The 27,063-nt window shown below is 49.2% G+C and overlaps 1 protein-coding gene across 1 annotated transcript; it reads left to right on the forward strand.

Moving 5' to 3' along the window:
• Nucleotides 1-2,894: 2,894 nt before the first annotated feature.
• On the forward strand, nt 2,895-16,407 carry LOC137204202 (cytochrome c oxidase assembly factor 8-like). The gene is made up of 3 exons (XM_067701450.1): nt 2,895-2,963; nt 15,517-15,872; nt 16,082-16,407. The coding sequence occupies exons 1-3, from the start codon at nt 2,895-2,897 to the stop codon at nt 16,185-16,187; spliced, it is 531 nt and encodes a 176-aa protein (XP_067557551.1). The 3' UTR covers nt 16,188-16,407.
• Nucleotides 16,408-27,063: the final 10,656 nt, after the last annotated feature.

Raw genomic sequence — 27,063 nt, forward strand, 5'->3', positions numbered from 1 at the left:
CTGATCTGCTGTGAGGTTCTACTGTGCCCACCAAGCTCCTGCCACCTCCAAAGTGAGTGGTAGATGGGGCCAAGCAGGAATGTGCCCAGAAAAGATCATCTGTGGCCCACTTAGCTAGTGCCCATCCCCGAGTCACTTCTCTCCCGGGGCGCCTGCCAGCCCCGGACACTCACCAGAGCCCACGGGAACCCTCAGCCTCTCCAGCCTGACCCGGAGGCCTGGAGGGCCCACGTGCTCTCGAAGAGCTGAGCTCCAGCCTTCCTTGTTCCTCCCACTCAGACAGCAGGAAGTCCCTGTTACATCAACCTCTGCCCCCCATCGCCAGCTGAAAGGGGAGGGGGAGGAAGCCCTGAGGCTTACAGCAAAACCTCAGGGTGCCCCTGAGTCCCAGGTGTGCTCAGATGTGGTCTGGGCCAGCCAAGCCTGCTGGGCCATCAACTTGGATGCGGGATACACAGAATGTACCTTCCCCTCCTCCGGCAGGTAGGGGTGTGTGTGTGTGTGTGTGTGTGTGTGTGTGCGCGCACGTGAGGCTCCCGGGCACAGGGTGTTGGGTAACCTACATCTAATGTCGCAGCCCAACACACAGCCAAAGGATTGGGACAGGTTTTGCCTTTGAGGATGCCGACAAGCAAATCTCCTTGTGAGAAGATCGTTGTCTCCACGAACCCTGACGTCACAAACCCATTGCAGCCTGTCCTCCCTCTTCTCACGGACAGTTGTGTCCAGCTGAAAGCAAGCACCAACCCTCAACTTGAAGCTGTGTGCCTAAGTTTTCACCAACACCAAGGGATGCAATAAGTGTGTGCTGATTTGATGGTAAAGGGGTCATAGAAAGACCAACCCCACGGGGTTTTAGCATATGGAAGTGAAGAGGGCTTTTCTATCCCTTTCCGTTAGGGTGGTGGGGATGGAGGCAGAGGTGATACGGTTGATGGGGAAGGAGAGAAGCTATGGATTTGCTACAGCAGAACCTCTGGGGCATTAGTAATCATGTATTAATATTTCCTAAAGCTCCCCAGATGAAGAAAAAGGTTGAGAACCAGCTGCCCCAAGGAGAGAGGTATGAAGAGGAGCCTTCTTTCAGATTGAATCGTGTGCCCAGAATAAATCAGTCCACCACTGCTGTAGAATCCACCTGCTGACGCTCACTGTGACCCAGATTCTTGTCTCATTCCATCAGCCCCCGTTCCACGTCACCCCTGCCCCCGCCCCCAGCCTTATTCCAGTTCAGCCCCTTTAATATCCCTGCTACCCATCGACTGCCATTCCCTTAGGACTTCCTTCCAGCCCCAGTTAAGAAAAACATATGATCACCGGCTTCCAGACCCCATTCTGCACACTCCAGGACCCTCTCCCAGACTGGAAGGAGTGAGAAGAGTTTGGGGTCTTTCTTCCCCCCCCCCCCCCAAGCGAGTGGGCATCCAGATATGGGCAAAATCAGAGCGTGCTCAGCATGTGACCTCCGGGTGTTGGGATGAACGTGCAGGCCAGGCTGCAGCCCTGCCAGGGTGCCCGGTGCTTGGAATCTTTCAATGCAAATTTCCCTTGTGGCAGCCCCGGCCTCTTCTGCAGGGGTGGCAGCCACCCTGGGAGGAAAGACGAGATTTAAATTGGTAATCAAGCACTGTACCAAACCGGACTTTGACCTTGTTCAGAATTCCACTGGCCCGTGTTCCCTGACCCACTACCGCCCTTTCTGCCCAATTGTTCCCTTGAGTAGCTGCCTGCTATCTATGGCAATAAGGCAGGCTGCCACCAGCTGCTGCTTCCCTGGCTGCCCTCCACCTGGCTGGATCGGAAGGCCTTGGAAATCAGAGAGCTTTGCTTTTCCAGCCACTTTGCTACCTCTGCTCCTGGAGCGAGACAAGAATGGTCTGGATGAGTTCTCCGGTCCTGGCTGTGCCTGATGGTAGGGCCTGGGAGAGGTGAAGGCAGCCCCGGCAAACTTCTTTTATGCACTCTTGGTTACCAAAGCGATTCCCAGACGAGGGCTGGAATGGCCAGTGTGGGCCCACACGCCTGCTATGTCCACGGAAGCAGCATGGATCCAGCGTCCATTCTCTCCAGCTCCTTCCACTGCCCCAGAACACCCCTGCTTGCTGCAAAACACCACGTTTTTGCTCATTTCTTCTGCCGAGAAGGTCTTCCACATTCTCTTCTACATGTCTAAACTCTGCCCTTCCTTCCATGGCCTGGGGGACCACTCTCCCCCGTAGAGTGCCTACTCACTCCCCTGCAACCCTACCATGCTTTTTCTCTGACCTCCTCAATTCATGACTCAAACCAAATATCTGGGGCATTTAGTCACATGCTGATTTGCCATGTTGTCTCATTGTTTCAAGTGTTATCTCCCCAACAAGATGGTAGGCTCCCAGGGACTATGCATTACCTAGAATTGGCACTTACTAGGTCTACTGGGAATCAGTGAATGTGAAAGGACAAATGAATGAATATAGACGTTGCTTTATTTAGAGCTCTGTTTTCTTTACACGCCTAGAATTCTTCCCAACAAGAGAGCCCTTCTTTGCATTGGCTGTCGTCACAACGAAGCTGCTGGTGGAAACTTTGCTTCCCATGCCTCCCAGAGCACAGGGGAACCAGGAATGTTTCACCAGGAGGAGTCAGTTGCCAGAACAGTTGGATTTCCACCAGCGTGCAGGGCACTAGTGGCTGCTGGGAGCAGATGTCTGCCCTCTTTGATCTAACTGGGAGGCTAGAATGTGCCCACACGAAGCTTTGTTTCCGTTAATGCACACAGTATGTAAGGGCTAAGAATGGCCGGGTGCAGAAAGCACCCAGTCTTGGCTGTCCTAATCAGAGAGCATGTGAAGGAGGCAGAAAATAGGGCTGTTGAATGGAGGCAGCGGGGAGACTGGGTGTCCAAGGGAGGCATGAAAGACTGCCCCTACTCCCTCTTCCCCAGCCAGACTCCACCTGTCCATGTCTGCTCCCCCACCCAGGTAAGAAAGAACCAAAGATGGGGCGAGGACAAGGGACAAGATTGGGGGTGGGGTGGTGGATGGACAGTTAACTCAGGGGGTTCATCTGAGAGGAAACACCTTGGGAATGCAAGGCAGCTCTCACACATGCACTATCCATCCGAAGGGGAGGCATAGAGGAGGCTCAAAAAGCCAGGAGGGGCTTCCCTGGTGGCGCAGTGGTTGAGAGTCCGCCTGCCAGTGCAGGGGACAAGGGTTCGTGCCCCGGTCCGGGAGGATCCCACATGCCGCGGGGCGGCTGGGCCCGTGAGCCATGGCCGCTGAGCCTGCGCGTCCGGACCCTGTGCTCCACAATGGGAGAGGCCGCAACAGTGAGAGGCCCGCGTACTGCAAAACAAAACAAAACAAAAAAAGCCAGGCGAAGACCAGACAGGCAAGAAAGACGATCTAGAAAGACAGGTGAAGTGTGAGCTGCCACATCTTTGTACACAGAGGGCCCAAGGGTTGGGGTAGGGGGTCGTTGATCAGCTCTATCCATGGGGCTTCCACCTATTGTCTCAGAAGTAAGTCAGGAGCCGGGGGCCAAGCACGGAGCAGCCTATGTGTGGCCCCTGGGTGCCATTGCGCTCCTGCGTCCTTCGCTGTGGTTAGGGCAGAGAGACCCTCTGACAGAAAGACATAGGGTGCTTGTCTTCTGGGCAGAGGAGAGGCTCAGAGACAAGAACATGAGTGAAGGGGAGGTGGCAGCATCCGACCTACAGGCAAGCGGACCGAGTGTGGTGGGGTGAGACTGGGTGTCGAGGAGTCATTCTGGGGCTCCCCAAGGAGCAGAAATGCCCACATGAGGTTTCCTAGCAGTGCCCTCCCCCAGGCCCTTCCCCTCTGGCCTCGGGCCTCTTGCCCACCAGTGCATGCAGTCCCATCACCGATGACAGTGAGCAGAGTTTGCCAATTCCATTCCTTTTATTACTCATGCCTTTCCCAGGGAAAGGAACAGACTCGAAGGAGAAGGCAGTTGCCATGGACTGGAACTTGCTGACGCACCTCTCAGCTAACTCGACCCCTTTCTTTCAAGAGGAATTTTACACAGCCCATTTTATGGGTACCTACTGACATCAAAACTGTTAAGTCAGAGGGCAGGCATCGAGGTCAGAGAACGCCCCACCCCTGGGGCATATTTCCTCCTTCTGCTCCACTATGTCCCCCAGGATCACGGGAGGACGGGCAGGCAAAAAAGAAGAAGATTTCATACGCCCAGGTGTGTGTGCAGGGGAACTTTCTCTCCCACTCTAGCCAGAGACATAGAATTTAATAAATCCTCAGAACTGGGGAGGCAGGGGTGTGTGAGGATGTCTTTCATTGCGGGGAGGGTGGGTCAAACACCTAGAGCGTCTGCTAACCGCATGCTCTTGAGAGCACGCCCACACACATGGTGTACCAGAAACAGAGGGAAGAGAAAGGGGGCCAATCTGGAAGCCAGGGCTCCATCCCCAGTCACTCCACGGTTAGGACTGTGGTTCCCATACCTGGATGGATGGCAGAATCACCTGGCCAGCTCAGCGAACGTGCAGATTCTTGGGGTCCCACTGCAGTCCCACCAAGTCAGAGCCACGTGGGGTAGGGAAATTGGGGTATGCGTGTGTTCAACAAGCTCCCCTGGGATTCTCATGCCACATTCCCTTTCCTGAGTTTAGAGTTGCCGGATCCACGTGGGGTTCCTTGAAAATTGATGCTACTCTTGTTCAAGGCCACAGGCAGACCTCCAAAGACAGCCCCGGAGCCAGCACATGGAATGGGAGAGCCAGATCTACTCCCAGAGAAGCACCCTGCAGCCTGAGTATCCTCACGGCACACTCCGCCACTGCAGGTGATCACCTGGGATGCATTGATTTCCGTTACCCCATAGGACCTCTTTTGTAGCACTTTGTTGTTTGTTTTCACAAAATCAACTATTACAGATATTTGATGATGGACTTGAATGCTATTCTTCTCCCTGTTTAACATGTTTGCCAACCAACCTTACCTGCCAAAGGTAATGTGGAAACCCATCACCCACTGGCTTGTTCAAGATGAGCCCAGGGTCACTAAACCATTATCCTATTTTCTTTGGAGCTTCTGTTTCCCTGAACAACAGGCTGCAAAGTGATTTGGAAAATCAAGGTTAGACCCATACCCTGGGCAAAATGCCTGAGAAGAAAAGACAGTTTCTTATCTTTTTTTTTTCTACTTTTTTTTCCAACCTAAGGTATATATAAGGTCACAGAAAAAAGAGTGTTGATTCCACGTGGCTGGGGCTGAACCCTTGCAATTTACCAATGACGTCTCACTCACTCATGAGTTTTCCTGGGTCTGAGTCACACACAGGGAGGCTTTTAAGCAGAGAAAAGAAAATTCCTGAAATGAATGAGTTACATTCTGGCCCGGGAGGCAATACCACAGAAGCACTCGCTCTCACCCACACAATCAGGCCTGAGAGCTGATGGAAATTTGTGGGAAAGGTTGTGAAATTGGGGATTACAGAAACAAAGTCTAAGGCAGTGGAAGGAATTCTACTGGCAGACTGCCTTTGAACTTGAACTCTTCCTTGGGTTGCCAGCCTGCTGGCCTGCCCTGCAGATTTTGGACTCCCCCGTCTCTGCGATCACACGAGCCAACTCCTTAAAATAAATCCCTCTTTATATGCGCACATCCTATTGACAAATGCACAGTCCAAGAGACAAAAACACCCACACACGCCCACAACCAGCCCAGCAGGGAGATCGTTAGTCCCTAGGATGGGCCAGACTGTTACAATAACAAAATCAACACTGACCTAGACTGCAGTTTCTACGTGGCTTCTGTCAGGAACACAAAGGTGTATATGGAACAGAGTCCCTGTCCTCCAGTGACTTTCCAACTCGTCACCAAGTTAAAGAACCTCAACACTGAAAGGGGCCCCAGTGAACCTCACCTAGTCCAACCCCTCGGTTTTACGGACGGGGAAACTGAGGTTCTGAGAGGGGACAGGACCTGGTCCAGGCAGCACAGCCTGATGGTGGAAAAGTCAGGACGAGATCCCAAGGAAAACATTCCAGACAAGAAGAGCATGAGTATGAGTGATTGTGTGTGTGTGTGACACACACACTGAGGCAGGTGGGAAGGTGAGCAGCTGGAGCAGGGTAATTATGGGCTGCAGACAAGGTGGAAATGGGGGAAGGTGACCGTGGAGAGTGTCAGACACCTGAGTGTGAAGTTTAGAATGGGTCCACCAGATTGGAGAAGCTTCCAAACACTTTGGGTGTGGGGAGCGACACGATGAAAGAGTTCTTACAAGAGTGCTGCTGTTACAGGAATATTGTAAAAGAGAAAAATGTTGAAGAAAACCTTCTTCTTCTTTTTTTTTTTTTTTTTGCCACACCACACGTCTTGTGGGATCTTAGTTCTCTGACCAGGAATCGAACCTGTGTCTCCCGCAGTGGAAGCACAGAGTCCTAACAACTGGACCGCCAGGGAATTCCCAAAGAAAACCTCCTTAAAGCCAAACCTTATGACAGATATCTGTCTCTTGAGAGATTAGGAGGCCCGATACAGATTAGAACTGGAGTAGAAGAATTACCCAGTTAGAAGAATGTCAAGGGAAAAGCAGAATGAGACAGAATGAACCAGAAGGGACTTCCCTGGTGACACAGTGGTTAAGAATCCGCCTGCTAATGCAGGGGACACAGGTTTGAGCCCTGGTCCGGGAAGATCCCACATGCTGTGGAGTAGCTAAGCCCGTGCGCCACAACTACTGAGCCTGCACTCTAGAGCCCATGAGCCACAACTACTGAGCCCACGCGCCACAACTACTGAAGCCCGCGTGCCTAGAGTCCGTGCTCTGCAACAAGAGAAGCCATCACAATGAGAAGGTCCCACACCACAACGAAGAGTAGCCCCCGCTCGCCGCAACTAGAGAAAGCCTGCGCACAGCAATGAAGACCCAACACAGCCAAAAATAAATAAAAATTAAAAAAAAAAAAAAAAAGAATGAACCAGAAGAGTAGAGATCATGAGCCAGTCTTCCAAGGAGCTATCCAGGCTGTTCAAAACCAAGAACAGCAAGGAGATGCCGGGCTTTTTGCTCAGAGCCTGTGAGGAGGTACGAGAACCTCTCCACCAAAAGCTGGATGGTGGAGCCCCACTGAAGGCTCAGGCCTCTGGTCTCCCCACTGGAGGTGAAGAGGGCTGGCTCGTATCATCTTCGGAGTCTCCCTGCGGCCTCTTCCTCCCATAATGGGCCCCCCACCCTCCCAGGCCTCCAGGGTCTGTTTGCCTGAAGCTGAGTCCCTGGGAGATGGTGGGTGTCCCTTCTTCCCTCCAGTGACGCCAGGCTCCTTCAGCAGCGCTCAGCAGCCCCTCCCTGGTTGTAATGTCGGACGGTGGCACCGTCTGCACAGCCAGCCTTTCCTCCCTCCCCGCCCCCACCCCCACCCCCACCCCCGGCCCTCTCCTAGTCACTGCTTCTTGTCTGGGGACTTCAGCTTTTGGATCAATGCTCTGCTGAGGTGCCTGACCCAGACCTAAGCTCAAGAAAAGATCAGGACTCTTTTCTTGTTTGGGTTCATCCTCAAGGGCATTCTCTAAAGTGTCCTCTGATGAGGAATCTGCCAGAATCCTGCATTGACAACTTTTCACCATTAACGTGCTGTAAACATGGATAAAACATGTCACAGATGCTCAGCCTTAGAAAAGAGATCATACGCTATCTCATGCCTCTATCTCTCTCTCTCTCTGTCTCCTTCTTCCTCTCCTTCCCCACCTTCTCTCTCTCCTTCCAGAACCTACTTTCCTGGGGTGGTGGGAGAAACTGTGGGCTCAAGGGAAATGTTCATGTACTCACCATTCACCCCACACCTTACTCACAAAGCCGGGTTTCTGACTGAATAACAGAGTTACTAACCATGTTGCTCACTGGAGCACAGCACAGGGAGGGAGCCGGCTCACGTACTCACTGTGGGTGTCCAGAGACATCAAAACAGAGCTCAGGAAATCTGCCTAGGCCGGAATCTGAGACAGGTGGTGGATTTTGCCTTGTATAACTGGATGAAATAGGTGAGGGTGAGTGTAAAAAGAGAGAAAGAGAAGAGAGCTCAGGACACAAAACAGAAACTGGTGAGAGGAGACAGAGCAGGAGAAACTGGAGACCCAGGAAAAGCAGGAAAGTGTGTGGTGTCAGGGGATTTAAGGAAAGAGTGGGGGGTTTTCTCTTGTTAGGAAAAAAGAGGTCAAAAGAATCAAATCTGCTGAGAAAAGGCACACTGGCTCTACAGACGGGCCTTTGGTACCACACTGAGAGCAGTCTTGGGCCAGTGGTAGATGGACAAGCCAGAGAGCAGTGAGTTCAGGCGTGAACACGAGGGGGGAAAGTGGTGGAGAGGGCAAGTATAGAAAACACCTTCCAGACGGTGTGAGAAACAGAGTGGCAGGGCATGTGAAGACAGGAGGGAGGCTTTTATTTTTTTGAATGAATGAGACTTGATTGTGTTAAAGGCAGGTGGAAGGCAGACTAGCCCAGGGAGAAGGGATAAAGACCTGGGAGAGAGGAGACATTTAACGAGATCAGTACGTTGTGAAATTGGGGGTGCTGGTGTAGGAGGTGGACAAGAGGAGATCACAGACACAACTTCCACTGTGACCCAGAGAAGGATCAAAGGGTACAAACAAATAAAGGAAAGTTTGGTGACCAGGAAGGGGAAGAGGCTGCTTCTGATGGTTTCTATTTTTCTTTTCTTTTTCTAAATAGGAGGGCCCTCATCTTTGGGACACAGGCTAGTTCAAGTCAGAGGAGGCATCATAGGGTGACAGGCTTAGAGTCCCTGGGCAACTGTCTTCCAGGGCAGGAGTCATCCCTGGGCACGCATCTGATATGGCCTATGAAATAGCTACTTGTTTGCCTCAGAAGAGACTGGCTTCAAACCCAGACCGATGAAATGATGCTCTCAGGCTACCAGCTCATGGTGGCCAAAATGTGAGGCTCTGTGGAGACACATGGCCGTGGGTGTGGTTGTGCAGCTACCCACCAACCATCAGACTCCTGGGACTCTCCTGACAATACCTGTCTTAGTCCATCTGGACTGCTATAATGCAGTGCCAGAGACTGGATAGCTTATAAATGACAGACATTTATTTCTCAAGGTTCTGAAGGCTGGACGTCCAAATCAGGGTGCCAGCATGGTCGGATGAGGGCCCTTTTCTGGTTTTCTCATTGTATCCTCGCATAGTAGAAGGGGCTGGGGAGCTCTCTGAGATCTCTTTTATAAGGGCACTAATCTCGTTCATGAGGGCTCCACCCTCATGACATTAGGGGCCACTTCCCAAAGACCCCATCTACTAATACCATCACATTGAGGATTAGGCTTCAACATAGGAATTTTGGGGGACACACATTAAGACTATAGCAAAACTCTAAATCCCCCTTCACACAGCGTTGGTACCTCCCTAGTAGTGGTCACCACAGTCCCCCCGGGTCATAACCATATGTGGCTATATTCAATATCCTTTCCTGTAGTTTCCTGAAGAGTTGGAATCCTAAGTTATTGATCCTTGCTTCCCTATTCAAAGTTGCTCTCTGCATGACATTGATCTGTTCCTGGCTAAATTCCACAGTCCTGATGCCGACATTTTGGCTCAGCCACCACTCAGAGATGGTCCCCAGAAAGCCCCTCTTCTGGCACTGGCCTGCTTCACCTAAGAGAGTTTTAACAAGATGATGCCCAGAGACTTACAAGCCCCCTGCCCCACTCCCAGCAGCCAGATCAGAAAGAATTCCAGATCTTCGACCCTTCCTAGCACAGCTGCCTCCCGACCAAAAGAGAATTGCTGGGAGTTTGTAAAGTCCCAGGCTCACAGCTTTCATTGTCCAGCACATGATTCTTTCTCCTTCCCCCTTATTAATCTGACACCGGCAAGTACTACAAAGACATGGGCTGAATTCCAGCCATGTCATCACTGGGGAAACAATAAAATGCCTGACTGACTATAAAGGGTCTAACTGTCACAGAGATAAAGACCAGTCTCCGATCTTCTCTAGCAAGGCGGGGCTCAAAGTACGGCCTGGGAAAGCTTGGTTTTCTCGTGGCAGAAACTGTGAAAACATTTCCTGCTTTGAAGCCCTCACTGGCTCTTCTGTAGGACAAAATGAGCAAGAGACACAAGGCAGCAGACTGTGCTGCCAGCTGGAGGACCCCAAACTGGGCTGAAAGAGCCCCACACCCACATATACCCGTGTGGACCACACCCTGTGGGCCCATGTGTTCTGATTTAGCGAATATCTGGAGGAGGGAAAGTCCAGCTGATCTGTAATCAAAAATACCATCCCTTACCGCAAGGGCTCTTTCACATTTTTAGCTCACTTGATCCTCAAGACTAGCCCGTGAGGGCCTAAGACAGGTACTCTTATTCCCATTTTAGAGACGCGAAAACTGACACCCAGGTTGTGAAGGGTTCTTGGCTCTTAAGTGGCAGAATCACTCAGGCTTTCTGACTCCTAGTTCCGTTCTTTTCCTGTGAAAGCGCACTACCTCCCCTTTTTGGAGAGTGGTTATTGCATTGAAAGTTACAAACAGACTCTGAAGATCCTGTAATTTCTTCATCCTCTCAAGCCCAATGGGCAACAAAGCATCAGGGATGGTCTCCTCAATTTGAGATGTGATAACCACTCCTTACAGTGAGCTCTGACCGAGTCACAGCATGCGCTCTCGCCACCTGATCAGAACCAGAGGGTGAAGAAAGCTCTCGCAGAATCTCTGCTCTATCCACCGAGACTCCAAACCAGGCCTTCGTGGGGTAGCGTCTTCATGGCATCAAGGGCAGACAGAGGTTCCTTCAGTGCTTTCTCTGTAGAACAGCGAGATTGCCTTTCCTCCCGATGGGCTGGGTCTGATCTGGCCCTGGATTACCTTGAGAGGTTGGTTACAGCACAGGACAGAATTAGAGGCTGTCCAAGCCAGAGCAGATCCAGTGAGCCGATCCCAGAGAGAACGGTCCCAGGAGTTCTGAGACCACCTCATGGGCCTTTGGGTTACTTTCAGGGCAGGTCTGAGCAGATTTGGTCCAAATTTCCACTTCCCATTGGAGCCCGTGTATATGACTTCACATGAACTTGGATCACCAAGAACGTGCTTTGATTGTTAGGCTATCTCACGGCTGTGGTCATCCTGACTCCTCAATTGTGTGGGAAGTGACGTGAGGGTAGGGAAGTGGGCAAGTGTTTCCCAGAGCCGTAACCTCCCATTTCTCAGTCCCTCACCCTCCACAGAAGCCCTTCTTCCCTCTCAGGTACATAACATCCTTCCAGGCTCTTCCTATCAAAACCTAATCTCAAGAAAAGATCTAAAAATTGAGCAGAATCCAAGCCGACTGGAGCTGGAATGACGCCTTGACTTTCCAGATGAGGAGAGTGAGGTTACGGCAGGTACAACTTACCTGCCGTACAGGTAAGGTACAACTCACACCCTCAGAGATCAAGAGAATTCCAGGATCAGTGAGGAGGGAACATCATCTGTGAGTGGTCAGAGCCTTTCACTTACAGCCCCTGTTTACAAAATCATCACTGATGACTCCTCTTCCTTTGAAGACTGTGTGACCTAGTAGGGATAAGACTTAGCACACCCTTGGCACCCACAGACAACAGTTCCAGGAACACAGGTGAGCCACTCTGGGTCCACATACCTCATATGGACATGCTTGAACTTGCACTTAGACATTTATTCCCAAGGCATTGGCTCCGGGTTGACAAGCAGGGAAACCTCAAAGCCCTCAGCTCTTCACCATTTTTCTTGATCACACGAGAGTCACCAGATGCTCTGTGGCTCCAACACCAGGACAATCACAGTTCACTCCACTTGGGTCTCCCCAGGTAGGCAGTGGCTGGAAGCAGGAGCCCTCATCTACCATCTCATTCACACAAGCTGGTTCAAGGCACATTTTTTGAGCATCTACATTGTGCCAGGCACTGGGATAGGTTCTGGGAACCCCTAGCTACATGGGCTCAGTTCTTGTGCTCCTCACAGTCAAGAGGAGGACACGGGGCTTCCCTGGTGGAGCAGTGGTTGAGAATCCGCCTGCCAATGCAGGGAACACGGGTTCCAGCCCTGGTCCAGGAAGATCCCACACGCTATGGAGCAACTAAGCCCATGAGCCACAACTACTGCGCCTGTGCTCTAGAGCCTGCGGGCCACAACTACTGAGCCTGTATGCCACAACTGCTGAAGCCCGCATGCCTAGAGCCTGTGCTCCGCAACAGAAGCCACTGCAGTGAGAAGCCTGTGCACCGCAACAAAGAGTAGCCCCCGCTCGCTGCAACTAGAGAAAGGCCGCACGCAGCAACAAAGACCCAACGCAGCCAAAAATAAATAAAATAAATTTATTAAAAAAGAAAAAAAAGAGGGAGACACGTAAGAAACTGACAACCCAGTTCACCACCTGTGTGCTTTGCCAGAGCTCTTCACAGGGCTGGGGCTCTGAGAGAGGAGCAGCCCCTAACCCAGACTGGGATGTGTGGGATGCTGGGGTGGTCAGAGAGGCAGGCATGCACCCGCACAGAAAATTTCAGTGGAACTGGGAAAGTGAAACGATAGAGATACATACAAAATCTGTCTTAAAAAGAAGTCTTCCCTACCCCTGCTCCCCTTTCGCTTCATTTTTTCATCTCCCACCCTTCAAAGCAAAGCTTTTTGAAAGTATCTTCCACTTATTCCCCGCTCCACTGAAACTGCTCTTAAATCACCAGTAACCTCATGATTGATAATCCAACACGCCCATCTTCATCTCATAAACCCCTGTGGTACCTGGTCTCTTGGCCCCTGCCTCCTCCTTTCTCAGTCTCCCTGATCCCACCCTCCTAATGCCTCCCTAGTCTCCCCTTCCAGGTCATCCCCCACAGTCTGCCCTCCGCACTGTGGCCCTCTCTTTCTAAAACTCTGACCACACTGCCCCCTTATTCAAATCCTTCACTTGTTGCACAGTGCCCTCAAGTCAACCTCCAAACTCTTTGGCTTGGAAGGTAAAACCTTCTAGGACCCAGCCACCTGCCTCTCCGGTTCGCCTCTGCCGCCTGTGACCCCAGAAAAGCCCGAAACTCTGTCCCACCAGGTGACTTTGTACAAGCTTTTTCCTCTGTCTGTAACCCCCATGTGGTAAACCCTACTCATCCTTAATCTTGTTCAAATGTCACCTCTTCCAGGAAGCCCTCCATTGCTCCTCCTTTCACTCCTTCCCAGGCACATTTCTGTAACCCCCTTCAATCTTCCCAGAGCATCCTCTATTCACCACTGGCATGTAACTGATCACTTGGCTATGTACCCCTGCCCCCCTAACTAAGTTGTACAGGCCTCGTTGCAGATGGTGCCTTACTGATCTTTGCACGGTGCTTGGCAAAAAAGCTTTCTTTAACAAACATTGATTGATTGTTTGGTTGATTCATTAATTAAGTATAAAACAAGGTCCCCTGTGAAGAAACCACAGTCCAGATGGGAAGGAAAGCCAATCATGGGTGAGCTGATGGAATATACTCATGCCAAGAGTAAGCATATTTTCCTGACCACAGAGGACTGGGGAAACCTGGAGGAGGAAGATACTGAGAGAGCTTGAAGGACTGGAGCAGCAGGTTTCCTGGTTGGGAAGCAGGTTAATCAATGCACGAGCCCGGGCTGTGGTTTCACCTACACCTGGTTCATTTCCAGCAGCAGCAACATTGCAGCGAGGATTTGGTGCCAACGGGCACCCAGGGTCCCTTCCACGTAATTAACATGTCTCTGGGGGAGGCCTGAATCCCACAGTCTGGAATGTAGACAAAGAGGATCTGTTCCAGTTATGCTAATTGCTGCCTCTCTCCCACAGAGGATAGGGCGGTGAGAGACTCCAGGAGGCAGCTGAGCAGAGCGGGAATTCCTCAGCTCCTGCAGCCTGGCCCAAACCCAGGGAGGGGCCCCGCCAGCCCTCACCGGGGAAAGCTGGAGGCAGAGCCGCATTCATCTGTCCCATAGGCTGTCTCTGAGAGGTGTGATTTGAAGACCAGGCAGCTTCCTAGCCAGGCACCCTAAACCTTAAAACTGCACTTTAGAAACATTGCTTTCCCCTGAAAGCACTTTTTAATGCAAACGACCCAGGAAGAAGTAGCACATTAAGTTCCTAACACCTTCCGTATAAGTGGGTGGCTGTGCAGCTTTCCCAAGGGGTCTGGGGACCTGGGAAGGCAGGTGCCTGAGCTGTAGAAGGGACACAGTGAAGACAGGAGGCCCTGGGTCACAGATTCACTTCTGCCACAAATGTACCCCCCCACCCCTGACCGTTGTTGCCCCACGGCCCGGTTCTGTGCTGGCCTTTCCTTCTGCCACCATCCTGGGCTGAAGACCTCGTTAGTCCTCAGGGGTGCCCACCACCCCACTCTAACACCTCCTTCTCTACGGCTTCCTTTGCTCAGAATCAGTGGCCCCCTGAGGCCACTGGCATCTCTGAGTTTACAGCCCTCAGCTCCCTTATTGGGATGCTGGTCCAGACTTTTGTGCGAGGCATTTCTGGGGGGTAAGAGCACTTGCTGTGCATCTGCAGTGGTCCTCTGACCCCAGCCTGCAGCAGAATTACTGTGAGGGCTTGTTGAAACAGATCAGCTACAGAGCTTCTGTACGTCTCAAGTAGAGCCTGAGAATCTGCATCTCTAATGAGTTCCCAGCTGATGCTAATGCCGGCCCAGAGAACCCACTCCGAGAACCACAGCTTTATAACCTTGCGACTCAAACTGTGGTCTGCAGACCAGTATCCCTGGCATCATCTGAGAGCTGGTTAGAAATGCTGAACCAGAAGCTGCATTTTAACAAGGTCCTGAGTGACTTGTATGCACATTAAATTTTGAGATCCCTTCCCCAAAGCAGTGCTCTCAACGTGTGGTGCAGACCACCTGCATCAGCATCACCGGGGAGCTTGTTAATCAAAGGCTTGCCTACGTTCATAGCAGCGCTATTTACAATAGCCAAGACATGGATACAACCTAAATGTCCATTGACAGACGAATGGATAAAGAAGATGGAATACTACTCAGCCATAAAAAAGAATGAAATAATGCCATTTGCAGCAACATGGATGGACCTGGAGATGATCATACTAAGTGAAGTCAGAAGAGAAAGACAAATACCATATGATATCATTTATATGTGGAATCTAAAATATGACACAAATGAACTTTTCTATGAAACAGAAACAGACTCACAGATGTAGAGAACAGACTTGCAGTTACCAAGGGGAAGAAGAGGTGGAGGACGGATGGATGGGGAGTTTGGGATTAGCAGATGCAAACTATTATATGGAGAATGGATAAACAAGTTCCTACTGTATAGCACAGGGAACTCTATTCAATATCCTGTGATAAACCATAGTGGAAAAGAATATAAAAAAGAATGTAGAGCACTGGAGCCTACCTGGGCTCTTTGGTGGGGCTAATGGCGGACTCTGGGAGGGCTCACGCCAAGGAGTGCTTCCCAGAACTGCTGCTGCCAGTGTCCTTGTCCCCACGGTGAGCCACAGCCACCCCCTGACTCCGCAGGAGACCCTCCAATACTAGGAGGTCTCAAGATTCTGCCCTCCAGGAAAATCTTGCCATGATTGGATAGGACCCCCAGATAAATATTCAAATCTTCGACCTGTTCACTTCTACATCCCTGAAAATGAATCACCATTGGAACAAAAGTTAAGAGAATTAAGACAAGAAACACAAGAATGGAACCAACAGTTCTGGGAGAACCAGAATTTGACTTTTCTTAAGGAAAAAGAAAAATTTATTGACTCAAGACTGAAAGCCAAAGGCCTGGAACTGAGAGCTGAGTCAGGTCAAAAAGCAATATTGAATGCAGAAGAAATGGCTGACTTTTACAAGGAATTTTTAAGTAAAAATTTTCAGAAGCACATGTATTACAACAGGTAGAAGTCGCTATCAACTTAGTTTTTGCACTTTTAAATAAAATGGACAGATTAAAGTTACTTGCATGGCAGCCCTAAAGCAGCTTGCACCCCTAGTGCGTAGACAGTGGGTTCTACACAGGGGAAACTAATATTATAGAATAAAAGAGACTTCATGCCGTGTGTAGACATTGCTTGGATCCTAATACGGACAGACCGCCTATAGAAAGGGACTGGCACAAGCGTAATTTTGCCATCCCCTTCTTCATGGGAAAAGTGGCCCTGGAGAGGATTTGGAACGAGCTTAGACTGAAACGAAAGAAGACCAGCAATTAGGAGCCCACCCTGACCCACCCGCCAGCGTCTAAGTTTCCACGAGAAGCAGCTGCTTACAGGAGCTCGTTTTACGAGGGCTCTAAGAGCTGTGTGTGCAGGGCAGGCTGGGAGGACGCGGGTCCTGGTGCGCTGTGGCCCACGTGGCTCCATCCTGACTGTGGATTCCAAGCTGGCTCTTGGTCATGGAAGTGATGTTAAATAAAACCCAAGCACTGTGAAAAAAAAAAAAAAAAAGAATGTATATATATGTATAACTGAATAACTTTGCTGTACAGCAGAAATTAACACATTATAAATGAACTATACTTCAATAAAATAAAATTTTTTAAAGAGTTCCCAGTGCCCCCTTCCTCCTCCAGGCCTCTGGTGATCACTGTGACCCTCACGTTTAGGAAGTTGTGCCTCACAGTCTCCACTTTGGCTACCTGTTAGAATTCCCTGAGGAGATTGTCCAGGCCGCCCCTGTAGAACAATCAAATCAGATTTGGGGAGTGGAGACCCAGACATGGGCATTTTTAACAGTCCCCAGGTCATGGCAATGTGCATTTAAAGCTGAGACCTTCAGTTTAACACCATCCTCTTCTCCCTAGCAAATGTTGGAGCATGTACCCCAGGTTACCTTACACCGAGGTTCTCAAACTTGGCTACAAATCAGAATCCCCAGAAAGTTTTTAACTTTTTATTTTTGAGATGAAATTCACATAACATAAAATACATCATTTGACCATCTTAAAGTGGACAATTCAATGGCTCTTAGAACATTTTAGAACATTCTTCACAATGTTGTGCAACTATCACTACCATCTAGTTCTAAAACATTACCATCACCCTGAAAAGAAATCCCGTGCCTCCCGATGCCTCCCTCCCCCAGCCCCTGGCAGTTACTAGTCTACCTTCTGTCTCTCTGGATTTGCCCATTCTGGACATTTCATGTAAATGGAATCATACAATATGTGGCCTTTAGCTTGTATCGCTTAGCACAATGTTTCTGAAGTTCATCTATGCATGCATCAGTACTTCATTCCTTTTTATGGCAAGTGATATTTCATTGTATGGATTTACCACATTTTATTTATTTATTCATCCGTTGATGGACATTTGGGTCATTTCCACTTTGGGGCTAACGTGAATAATGCTGTTAGGTCCATTGATGTACAAGTTTTTGTGAGAACATATGTCTTCAGTTCTCTTGGGGACATACCTGGGAATGGAATTGCTGGATCATATGGTAACTCCATACTTAACTTTTTGAGGAACAGCCAAACTGTTTTCCAAAGCAACTGCACCATTTTAGATTCCCATCAGCGGTGGATACATGTTCTGATTTCTCCGCATCTTCACCAACACTTCTTTTCTTTTTTTCTTTTTTGCTTTTTATTATAGCTACCTTATCAGGTGTGAAGTTGTATCTCGAGGCTTTGATTTGCCTTTCCCTAATGACTAATGATTTTGCACATCTCTTCATGTACATATTGGCCACTTGTATGTCTTCTCTGGAGAAATATCTCTCCAAATCTTTTGACCATTTTTCAGTTGGTTTATTTGTCTTTTTATTGTTGAGTTGTAAGACCCTGGAAGGCTTCTAAAATCATCCCTACATAAGCCCCAAAACAGCTCAATTGAATCAGATGCCCAGGAGTGTACCTGGGCATTGATTATTTCTTAAATTCCCCTAATCTGCAGTTAGGGTTGAAAAGCACTGGTTTACACCACATGGCCAAGCAGGAACAGGGATACCATGTAAGAGCTCTCAGAGTTCATGATTTTATCCGACCACCTGGAGGTGGAGGTGAGTAAGACACAGCCACTGCTGTGTGAGAGCTCTCAGTGTAATAGAGATGCTGGCCCCTAAACAAATAATTATAACACAATGTGTTAAGTGCTCTAATGAAAGGATGTACAACTTGTCGAGGGGACTCCAAGAAAGAGTAGCTCAACTTCCTGCGTGCATTAGTATTGCTGAATGTAGGGTGGTGGTCACTAAGGACCCTCAAAAGGTGGTCCCTACTAGCCATGTTAGCACCCCATGGGAGCTTGATAGAAATGCAGACTCTCAGGCCCCACCCCAGATCTACTGAGTTAGAGCCAAGTTTAACGAGAGTCTCAGGTGGTTCATGTGTCCATTAAAGTTGGAGATACGCTGATCTGAGGTCAATTAAGAAGCATCCAGAAAGCCCAGCCACCTAAAACACATACAAAACAAAAAATTCCACTGTAATGAGGTATGGGTTCATTAAATTGTTCCTTAAGGTAACTGACTTCCTTTCTTAAATTGCAACACATTAAATAACTCTTAGTCACACATATCTTAGCATGAATTTGTTTATCAGAAGGTTTTAGCCTAAGCCATTCTCTTCCTGAAGCTTCTCTACCAGCCAGCTTAATAAGAGACAGGGGGAGGGACTAGATTGGGGTAGTACTGGCACTTGGGCATCAGCACAGTTGAATTGAAGTACAGGGGTGATGGGGAAAGCACAGGATGGCTTCACCATTTCTTTCAAAACCAGTCCTTGCTCAGAGTTTTATACCAGATTTGTAGACGCAAGTGTCTTGCCCTAGCATAACCCAATAAATTAATGTAGCAAGAGCCGGTTTAAAACTTGAGTGAAATGACCCATTTGACTGTGTTCATCCCACTAGACCACACCTGAACTTGATCCCTCAGCAGGTGAAATTGCAGCCTCCATTGACCGCGGGCTTTCCAGAGGCCAAATAATCCACGTCCCAGTCTCATAATGGGTTGTATCTAACTCCCCTGTGTCCTCATACATAAAGGTTTCCACATCTTCCCAGAGATGACTCATTTCAGTGTTTGGTGAGCTTTGCTGCTGGAGAAATCTTCACGTTTAACTTATAATGCCACACGCTACAATGGGAGATGACATTTCTCAGGGCAGCTGGTTTCCCGTTCCAGGTTTCCATGTTGGGTACCAAATGAAGGCCTCCCCCTCTCAACCCCTCAGCACCAAGACCTCGAATGAGGCCCCAGAGGCAGTACTCTCTGAGGAGTAAGAGATGTGTGAATATACAGTAGTGTTGGTTCTATTAAAACCTTACTTCAAAATTGCTTTGGGCCACCCTCAGAAATGCTTCCCAGCTCCAAATCCTAAGACTTAAGCCAAACTCTTTTCTCTCCCTCCTCACTGATTGGGCCTTAACAAAGAGGCAGGAATTTCAATACTTGTTCATTCAGTTATTGAATGCCTACTGGCTTCAGCCTCCAGTGTGTCCAGTCCAGGCTCTCTCCTTCACCCCTTGCACTGGCATTCAGCTCTGGTCCCAGGACTATGCCAAGAAGTCCAAAAAAAACTGAGGCTTCCCATCGGCAACACCCCACATCTTACTAATGGTCTCTCCTTACTGGTTTTTAACCATTTTATTGAGATATAGTTAACATACAATTCACCCACTGAAAGTGTACAATTCAATGATTTTTAGTGTTTTCACAGAGTTGCAAAACCATCAGCACAGTCAATTTTAGAACATTTTCATCATTTCAGAAAGAAATCCTGGGGACTTCCCTGTGGCGCAGTGGTTAAGAATCCACCTGCCAATGCAGGGGACACAGGTTCTAGCCCTGATCCGGGAAGATCCCACATGCCATGGAGCAACTAAGCCCGTGCCTCACAACTACTGAGCCTGCGCTCTAGAGCCCGCAAGCCACAACTACTGAGCCCGTGCTCTAGAGCCCACGAGCCACAACTACTGAAGCCCGCACGCCTAGAGCCCGTGCTCCGCAACAAGAGAAGCCGCCGCAATGAGAAGCCCACACACCACAACGAAGAGTAGCCCCACTCGCCACAACTAGAGAAAGCCCGCGCACAGCAGCAAAGACCCAACACGGCCAACAATAAATTAATTAATTTTAAAAAAAGTAACCCTGGGCTTCCCTGGTGACGCAGTGGTTGAGAATCCGCCTGCCGATGCAGGGGACACGGGTTCGTGCCCCAGTCCGGGAAGATCCCACGTGCCGCGGAGCGGCTGGGCCCGTGAGCCACGGCCGCTGAGCCTGCGCGTCCGGAGCCTGTGCTCCGCAACGGGAGAGGCCACGACAGTGAGAGGCCCGCATACCACAAAAAAAAAAAAAAAAAAGTAACCCTGTATCACCCCCTCACCCCTAAGTTCCTCAGCCCAAGGCAACCAATAATCAACTTTCTGTTTCTGTAGATTTGCCTATTCTGGACATTTCCATATAGATTCTACTCTATTCCATACAGATGGATTCATACAAATGTGGTCTTTTGGACTGACTTCTTTATCTTAGCATAATGTTTTCAAAATTCATCCATATTGTAGTATGTATCAGACCTTAATTCATTTTTATGACTGAATGATATTGCATTGTATGATATCCTCTTTTTGTTCGACTATCCTTCAGTTGACAGACATTTAGATTGATTCCACTTTGGATTATTACGTATAATGCTACTATGAACATTTGTGTACAAAAAATTGCCCTTTGCTTTCTTAAAGGACCAGAAAAAAAACAAGAATCCTGCTGGTCACCCCAACATTTTGAGTGGAAAGAAGCTGATACAGGGAGAGAAGACATCAGGATACATTCCTTTGGTCCATTTACTAAGTCAAAAATCTCAAGTTAGGTGTCACTGAGCTGTGAGATCTTAGCTAATCCACTTGCTTTTTCTTTCCTTCATTTTCCCACTTTAATTAACGAATTTAATTTCTCTTTCCTAAGGAAATTGGAAGACCATTAATTAAATCATTATTAGAGTATCGGCTTATTATGCATGAGAGACTTATTCCAGAACAAGGTAAGGGAAAATCGACATCATGATGGATAACACAGTAGAATTCAGATGTTCCATTCACAGTCAGATGTTCCAAACCTGCCTGCCTGCCACTGTGGTGGCCAGACCCACTGCACCAGCATCTTCCCCTGGCCTTCATGACACTCCTTTATAGTGTTAGCTGATTTATATCTTCATGGAATTTGTTCAAACCCACCAGTAGGCATTGGGAAGTTATGTACACATCTGCAGGCTGGGCTGGTCCAACTTCCACCAGGAAGTTCAAACTCTGCCAGCACCAGCCGAGTGTTCTTCCAGAGTCTCTCATTCATGGAATAACCTGCACATCTTTAGAGCTCAGATGAATCTTGTGAATACCAGGTGATCACCCTTCCTGCTTTACATAGATTAGGACAGGCTCCTCGACACCTCTAGGCTGGCTTACCTCCTAGACAGAATATTCATCTTTTGTGTTTCCTTTCTCCCAATAATTACCAGCCTTCTGATAAGCACATCATAGCAGATGCAGGCTTCTCCTGAGTCTTCCTTCCTTGCCAGTCACCTCTGGTCATCTTTTCCCATTTCTCTTCTTTATTCCCACATACCCACATCACCTGTGCACAATCTTTTAGCTTACCTTTTCCTAAATGTTGAAATTGGCTTGGGTCCAGTAAGATTTGCACCATTGTGAACTGAATTCTGGTAGAATACTAATTCCTTGATGGAAAACTGTCTGAATGACTGTATAAAATTATAGTTTTAAAAAATATTCAGTTCATGGACTTCCCTGGAGGTCCAGTGGTTAAAACTCAGTGCTTTCACCACCGAGGGTCCAGGTTCGATCCCTGGTCAGGGAACTAAGATCCTGCAAGCTGCATGGTGAGGCCAAAAGTAAATAAACAAATAATATAAAATAAAAAATATTCAGTTCAAGTCCTATTCAACAAAATTCCATGGACTTCAGCCTCAATAAAACACGTAGATGATTACAGACAGTAAATCAAATGAAGAGAATAGGCCATTGGTTATTTACCATGTTGTGCAAATCCTGGGGCACACTTCCTGGAAGATGGTTCCCCTATAATCCAAACTTCTTACAGATTAAGGTGGATAGATGCAGGATGTCCTTTGATTTCCTGGGGCTCTTGGCATTCTGAGGAGAAGCAGGGGATGTCTCCTGGGAGGAAGCCACCCAAGAAGGTAGCAAGCACCAGGTCCCCTCAGCTCCTGTTCTCCTGGCAGAGAGGAGGGTTCCTGCACCCCTGCCGTGGAACAGGAGTGGCCTGGCCAGGTGGAGGAGGACCAGGTGGAGCCAGCACTCCCAGGCAGGCTGCCAGCCCTGAGCAGAGCCTAGGAGCAGGCCGTAAGGAACGAAGCCAGGGGCTTCCCTGGTGGCGCAGTGGTTGAGAGTCCGCCTGCTGATGCAGGGGACGTGGGTTCGTGCCCCAGTCCGGGAGGATCCCACGTGCCGCGGAGCGGCTGGGCCTGTGAGCCATGGCCGCTGAGCCTGCACGTCCGGAGCCTGTACTCCGTAGCGGGAGAGGCCACAACAGTGAGAGGCCCGCGTACCGCAAAAAAAAAAAAAAGAACGAAGCCAGGAGACAGAATGTGAGACTTTTCCAGAGTGTCCACGGATGTGGTCTGCGGTGACCACATGGGGAGCAGCGGCAGCGCCTGGGATCCAGCCTTCAGCACCACCACGTTCCTGGCGGTGCTGTTTATGAGGCCGCCACTCAGGCACTGAGCGGCTTGTTTTTATAAGGGATACTCTGATGGGCTAATTAGGATGGAGAAGACATACCTCCCAACTCAGGGGAGCTCAGGGGAGCTCAGGGGAGCACAGTGCTGCCCCCGACTGCCTCGCAAGGAGGGAGGGGATGCTGACTGCAGGAATTTGTCTGCTGAGGGAAGTATCCACGCTGGGTGCTGCCCCCTCATCAACCTGTCCCTCTCATCCTGGACCTTTCCACTGAGTAAATGTTGGAGAAATATTTTAAATATGCAGTGCAGTTCATTATCCTTCCTACCTCCAGACTCAATAGAACCGAGTGATTAAAAACAGCAGATTTGGAGTCAGAGACCTGGGCTCAAATCCCACTTATTGTTCTGACCTGTGACAACTCAGCCTCTCCAAGCCTCGGGTTCCACGTTTGAAACAAAAGGAAAACTCATCTCATAGCAGCGGAGTGAGGATTAAATGAGGTGGGGCTGGATAGGGCCTGGTTTCACACTGGCTCCTCTATTCTTCCAGAACCCTCTGGGCCTGCCTCACTAATAGCTGGAGTGTCCAGGCCTCCCTTGCAGCCCCTCCTCTACGGCACCTCCTGTCCCCCAGCTGCTTCTCTCCTCGGGGAGCATCCCCTCCCACCGTGTGTGTTGGTTCTGCGGTAAAACATGTCTAGGACATTTCTTCAGGAATGTGGGCAATTCTGGTGTCCCACAGCAAGCCAGTTAGCCAAGTTTGGAAATCTCAGTGAATGCCAATCGCCCACTCACCTGAGCGCCACAGAGATTGTTTCTTCGTTGGTCGTTTTCTTTTTTTTTTTTTTTTTTTGCGGTACGCGGGCCTCTCACTGCTGTGGCCTCTCCCGTTGCGGAGCACAGGCTCCGGACGCACAGGCCCAGCGGCCATGGCTCACGGGCCCAGCCGCTCCGCGGCATGTGGGATCCTCCCGGACCGGGGCACGAACCCGTGTCCCCTGCATCGGCAGGCGGACTCTCAACCACTGCACCACCAGGGAAGCCCCATTGGTCGTTTTCTTACGAGAAAGTTTTGCAATGGGTGTTCCTTCAGAGAAAGCAGGTGCCCCCCACCTTGTAATAGGTGAACATCCAGATTTATACAGAGAACAAACAGACTCATAGAGGAGTCTTCTGGAAGGTAAATTCTTCTAGTGCTATTTTAAGGGAAGGAAATAACAGGCTTATTGCCTGTAGACCCAAGTTTAAGTCCAAGTTCATCCACTTACTGAGAGGCCCGGGACCACCCACTGACATCTTTGAACTTCAGTTTTCTCCCCTGCCGTATATTGTTGTAAAGGGTAAATGAGGGAACATAGATGAAAGGACTTTATAATGCCTTTAATTAGTCATTATTACATAACTAAATTTACATAAATATATCTGTTGTGCAATGTGAAACTCATTTACATGGGCTAACCCAAGGTTGTTTTTAAAGGCCCTATTCTAACTTTTTTTTAAATGTGGGGTGATTCTGTGAGGAATCGGAGTAGGACAGGATTTATGTCAAAATGGAAGGCTGAATGCTGGCTAACATCTGTAGCAAAGAGCGATGAGGAAATCCATTCCTGAGGCTCCTGGTTGCCCACCTTTCAGTTCTGATCGCTCTGGGTTTCATTAGCATCAATAAGTGACTAAAAATACATTTGAGTATCACGATGCTTAATATTATAGTTGTTTTTGGTATTATTTCCTCCTACTTCCCCTCTCACACTCATGCTCCCATCGAACAAGAGTTGAGAAAAGTTATAAAGTGAGTCTTCACCTTCCATCAGCTCCCCTCCAGCTGTGATACCCTGTTCCCAGAGGCCGAGCTTCTCCATTCAGCTTCAGTTGGCCTCCGGCTTTCAAGGGACGAAAAGTCTTCTTTCCCTCTCTCTCCCATGCGTCATCTGTGTCCCTGCCACAATGAGGAGGCAGAAGCCTGCCAGGTGCTTTCTCCTCCTCCCAAAGTCAGGGTGATGTGTGAAGGGGAAGCCCTTCTGAGTGAGAGACGTGACTTTGACCGTAAGCCAACAGGCATAAGAGGCCAGTGATTATTGGCTTCCTGTTTTCTCCATATCTCACCTCTGGGTCCTACGGGCTGACCCTGTCTCTGTCGCCACTCCTTGAAGCTCTTGCATCAGCTGCAAGCTGATTAGGAAATTCTCATCTGTCTTCACTTGGATTCCCTGGGAGACTGACTGTCTGAGATGGAGGTTTGAGGGCAGGACTTCTACTGGGCAGGGGAGAGGTGACTTATGATGTCACAAAGGCCCTGGCTGATCCCACCAGGAGCTGTGCAGCTCCTACAGTCCTCCAGAGTTGTCCTGTCTTCAGGCAAGGAGGTCACTGGTTGTGGACTGCCTCTGGGGAGGGGCTGTGACCATAAGCCCTTTTGTTGACTGAGGGTAATTCCTGCAGACAGACTCAGATGAGAGCCCTCAACTGCCGACGCTCCCAGCAGCCAGGGGGGTGAGTGCCTCAGTTCCGAAGGGGGCCTCTAGTTGGCCCTCCACACATCCACTACACCATCTGAGTGATATCTTGGCATTTTTTAATGTCCAAAATTTTGTTTAAAAATAAAAATGCCATTGTAAATAAGTAAGTGTGTGTTTACTTAAAGTTGTTCTATTCAAAACATAAGTTTTGGGAGTTCCCTGGTGGTCTAGTGGTTGGGATTCAGCGCTTTCACTGCCGTGGCCTGAGTGCAAGCCCAGGCTGAGGAACTGAGATCCCATATGCTGTGTGGTGCGGCCAAAATGATAAAAAAAAAAAGAAGTTTTGTATATTTGGAAAGAGCAATTCTGCAGCAGTGCAGTTGGGTCACCAGGGAAACGAACTGCAGGGTCTGTGAAGCCACATTGCTGAGGGTTTCTTTTTGATTGGCCAAAAAGAAGCCTGTGTAGAGAGTTTGGGGCGGCCTAATCAGAAAGAAGATGAGCGTGTCTTAAAAAAGGACACAGGACCCACAGGAGGACAGATATCGCCGACAGAATACAGGCAATGAGTTGAGGTCGTGATGGAATATGCTCCTTCGCAGTGACTGGTTGAAGCTCTAGCTTCACAGCAATCCCACTGAAGTTGTCCTGGGATAATGACCAGGGCAGAAGCAAAAATATGTTTACTTCTGTAGTATACTCTTAGTTTCTCCATTCTGATAATCTCCATTCAGATAATCCCACCCTCTGCTCCCGGCCTCAACCCTTCCAAGTTTGTATGTGGCATCTGACTACGATCACCCACTTCCTGTGAAATGATAAACAAAGTTGAGTGTGAATACCTCTGGGCTGAGATAATTAGCGCTGGTCCAGATAACTGCTCCTTGCTGCTACAGCTGACCTCTGGTCCTAAACCCTTGCCTGCTTAGACCTGTCCTAGCTTCCAGACTCTTCCCACTGTTACCAACCAGAGTTCTTGGCCTTCCCCAATCAGTAGAGGGGAAGACAATTTCCTGTCTCTAGAGGCCAGACAAGAAATTTAGGCGAGGCTTTATTGGGGCCCCTGCTGCAGCACGGGGGAGCGAGAACAAACAACAGGTTCCATTGCTTGCTCACTCCCCGCTCCCCGAGGGGGGCGAACTTGTTCTTTATAGGGGGTGAAGGTAGGGATGTGTCCAGGGGTTGGGCTGGAGGCGTAGCTTAGGTGGTTTGCCCACCTCTTAGGTGGTGCTGCGCACAGGGGCCATGCTCAGTACCCTGCTTTTGCTCCCAACACGCCTGTTTTTGCTCCAGGCTCTTAGAAAGTGGCAGCTGGGTTTTTTGGTCTCTTTGTATATTTTGGGTCCAGAATTTACCCCACCTGCTCATGCATGCAGTTATTTTTAGTCCCATATAGTTTCTTTATGTTTTGTTGCTCAAGGAGAGGTGTGTCCAGGTGCAAGCACGGCGGCACTGCAGCAAATGGTCCGAGGTCCCAGCCTGTCTCACCACCACGATACATACATGTGCTGATATTACATAAGGAAAGTCAAAGTTACACTGTATTGCTAACCACAGACGTTTAGGAAGACAAATGACTTGAATCCTAGTTTATAGTTGTTTTACTCTTATTCCTTTTATTTGCTTATTAAGCTTTGTTTTTTTTAGGAAAAACCACTCCCAATTTATAGATAAACCCACAGTTAACAAAGACAGCTTTGACACCTTTCTCCCCCTCTCAAGGCAACTACTGCTGCCATGGAAATCATTGGGTAGGAGGGGGATGGAAAAACAAATGCTGGTGCTTAGAGGCTCTGCAGCATCAGGAGTGGAGGAATGAAATCAACTGCGGAAACCCAGCAATATTTTAGGGGACTTGATTAGAGGAAAGATTCCCAAAGAGGACTAGCCTATTTGTAAGGTGACCGCCCTGACCCAGTGATCTCCTACCCTAACAGGAAATTTTCCTTTTGATGTGCTTGGCTGCCT

This window comes from Pseudorca crassidens, chromosome 12 (genome assembly GCF_039906515.1).
Source record: "Pseudorca crassidens isolate mPseCra1 chromosome 12, mPseCra1.hap1, whole genome shotgun sequence".
NCBI lineage: Eukaryota > Metazoa > Chordata > Mammalia > Artiodactyla > Delphinidae > Pseudorca > Pseudorca crassidens.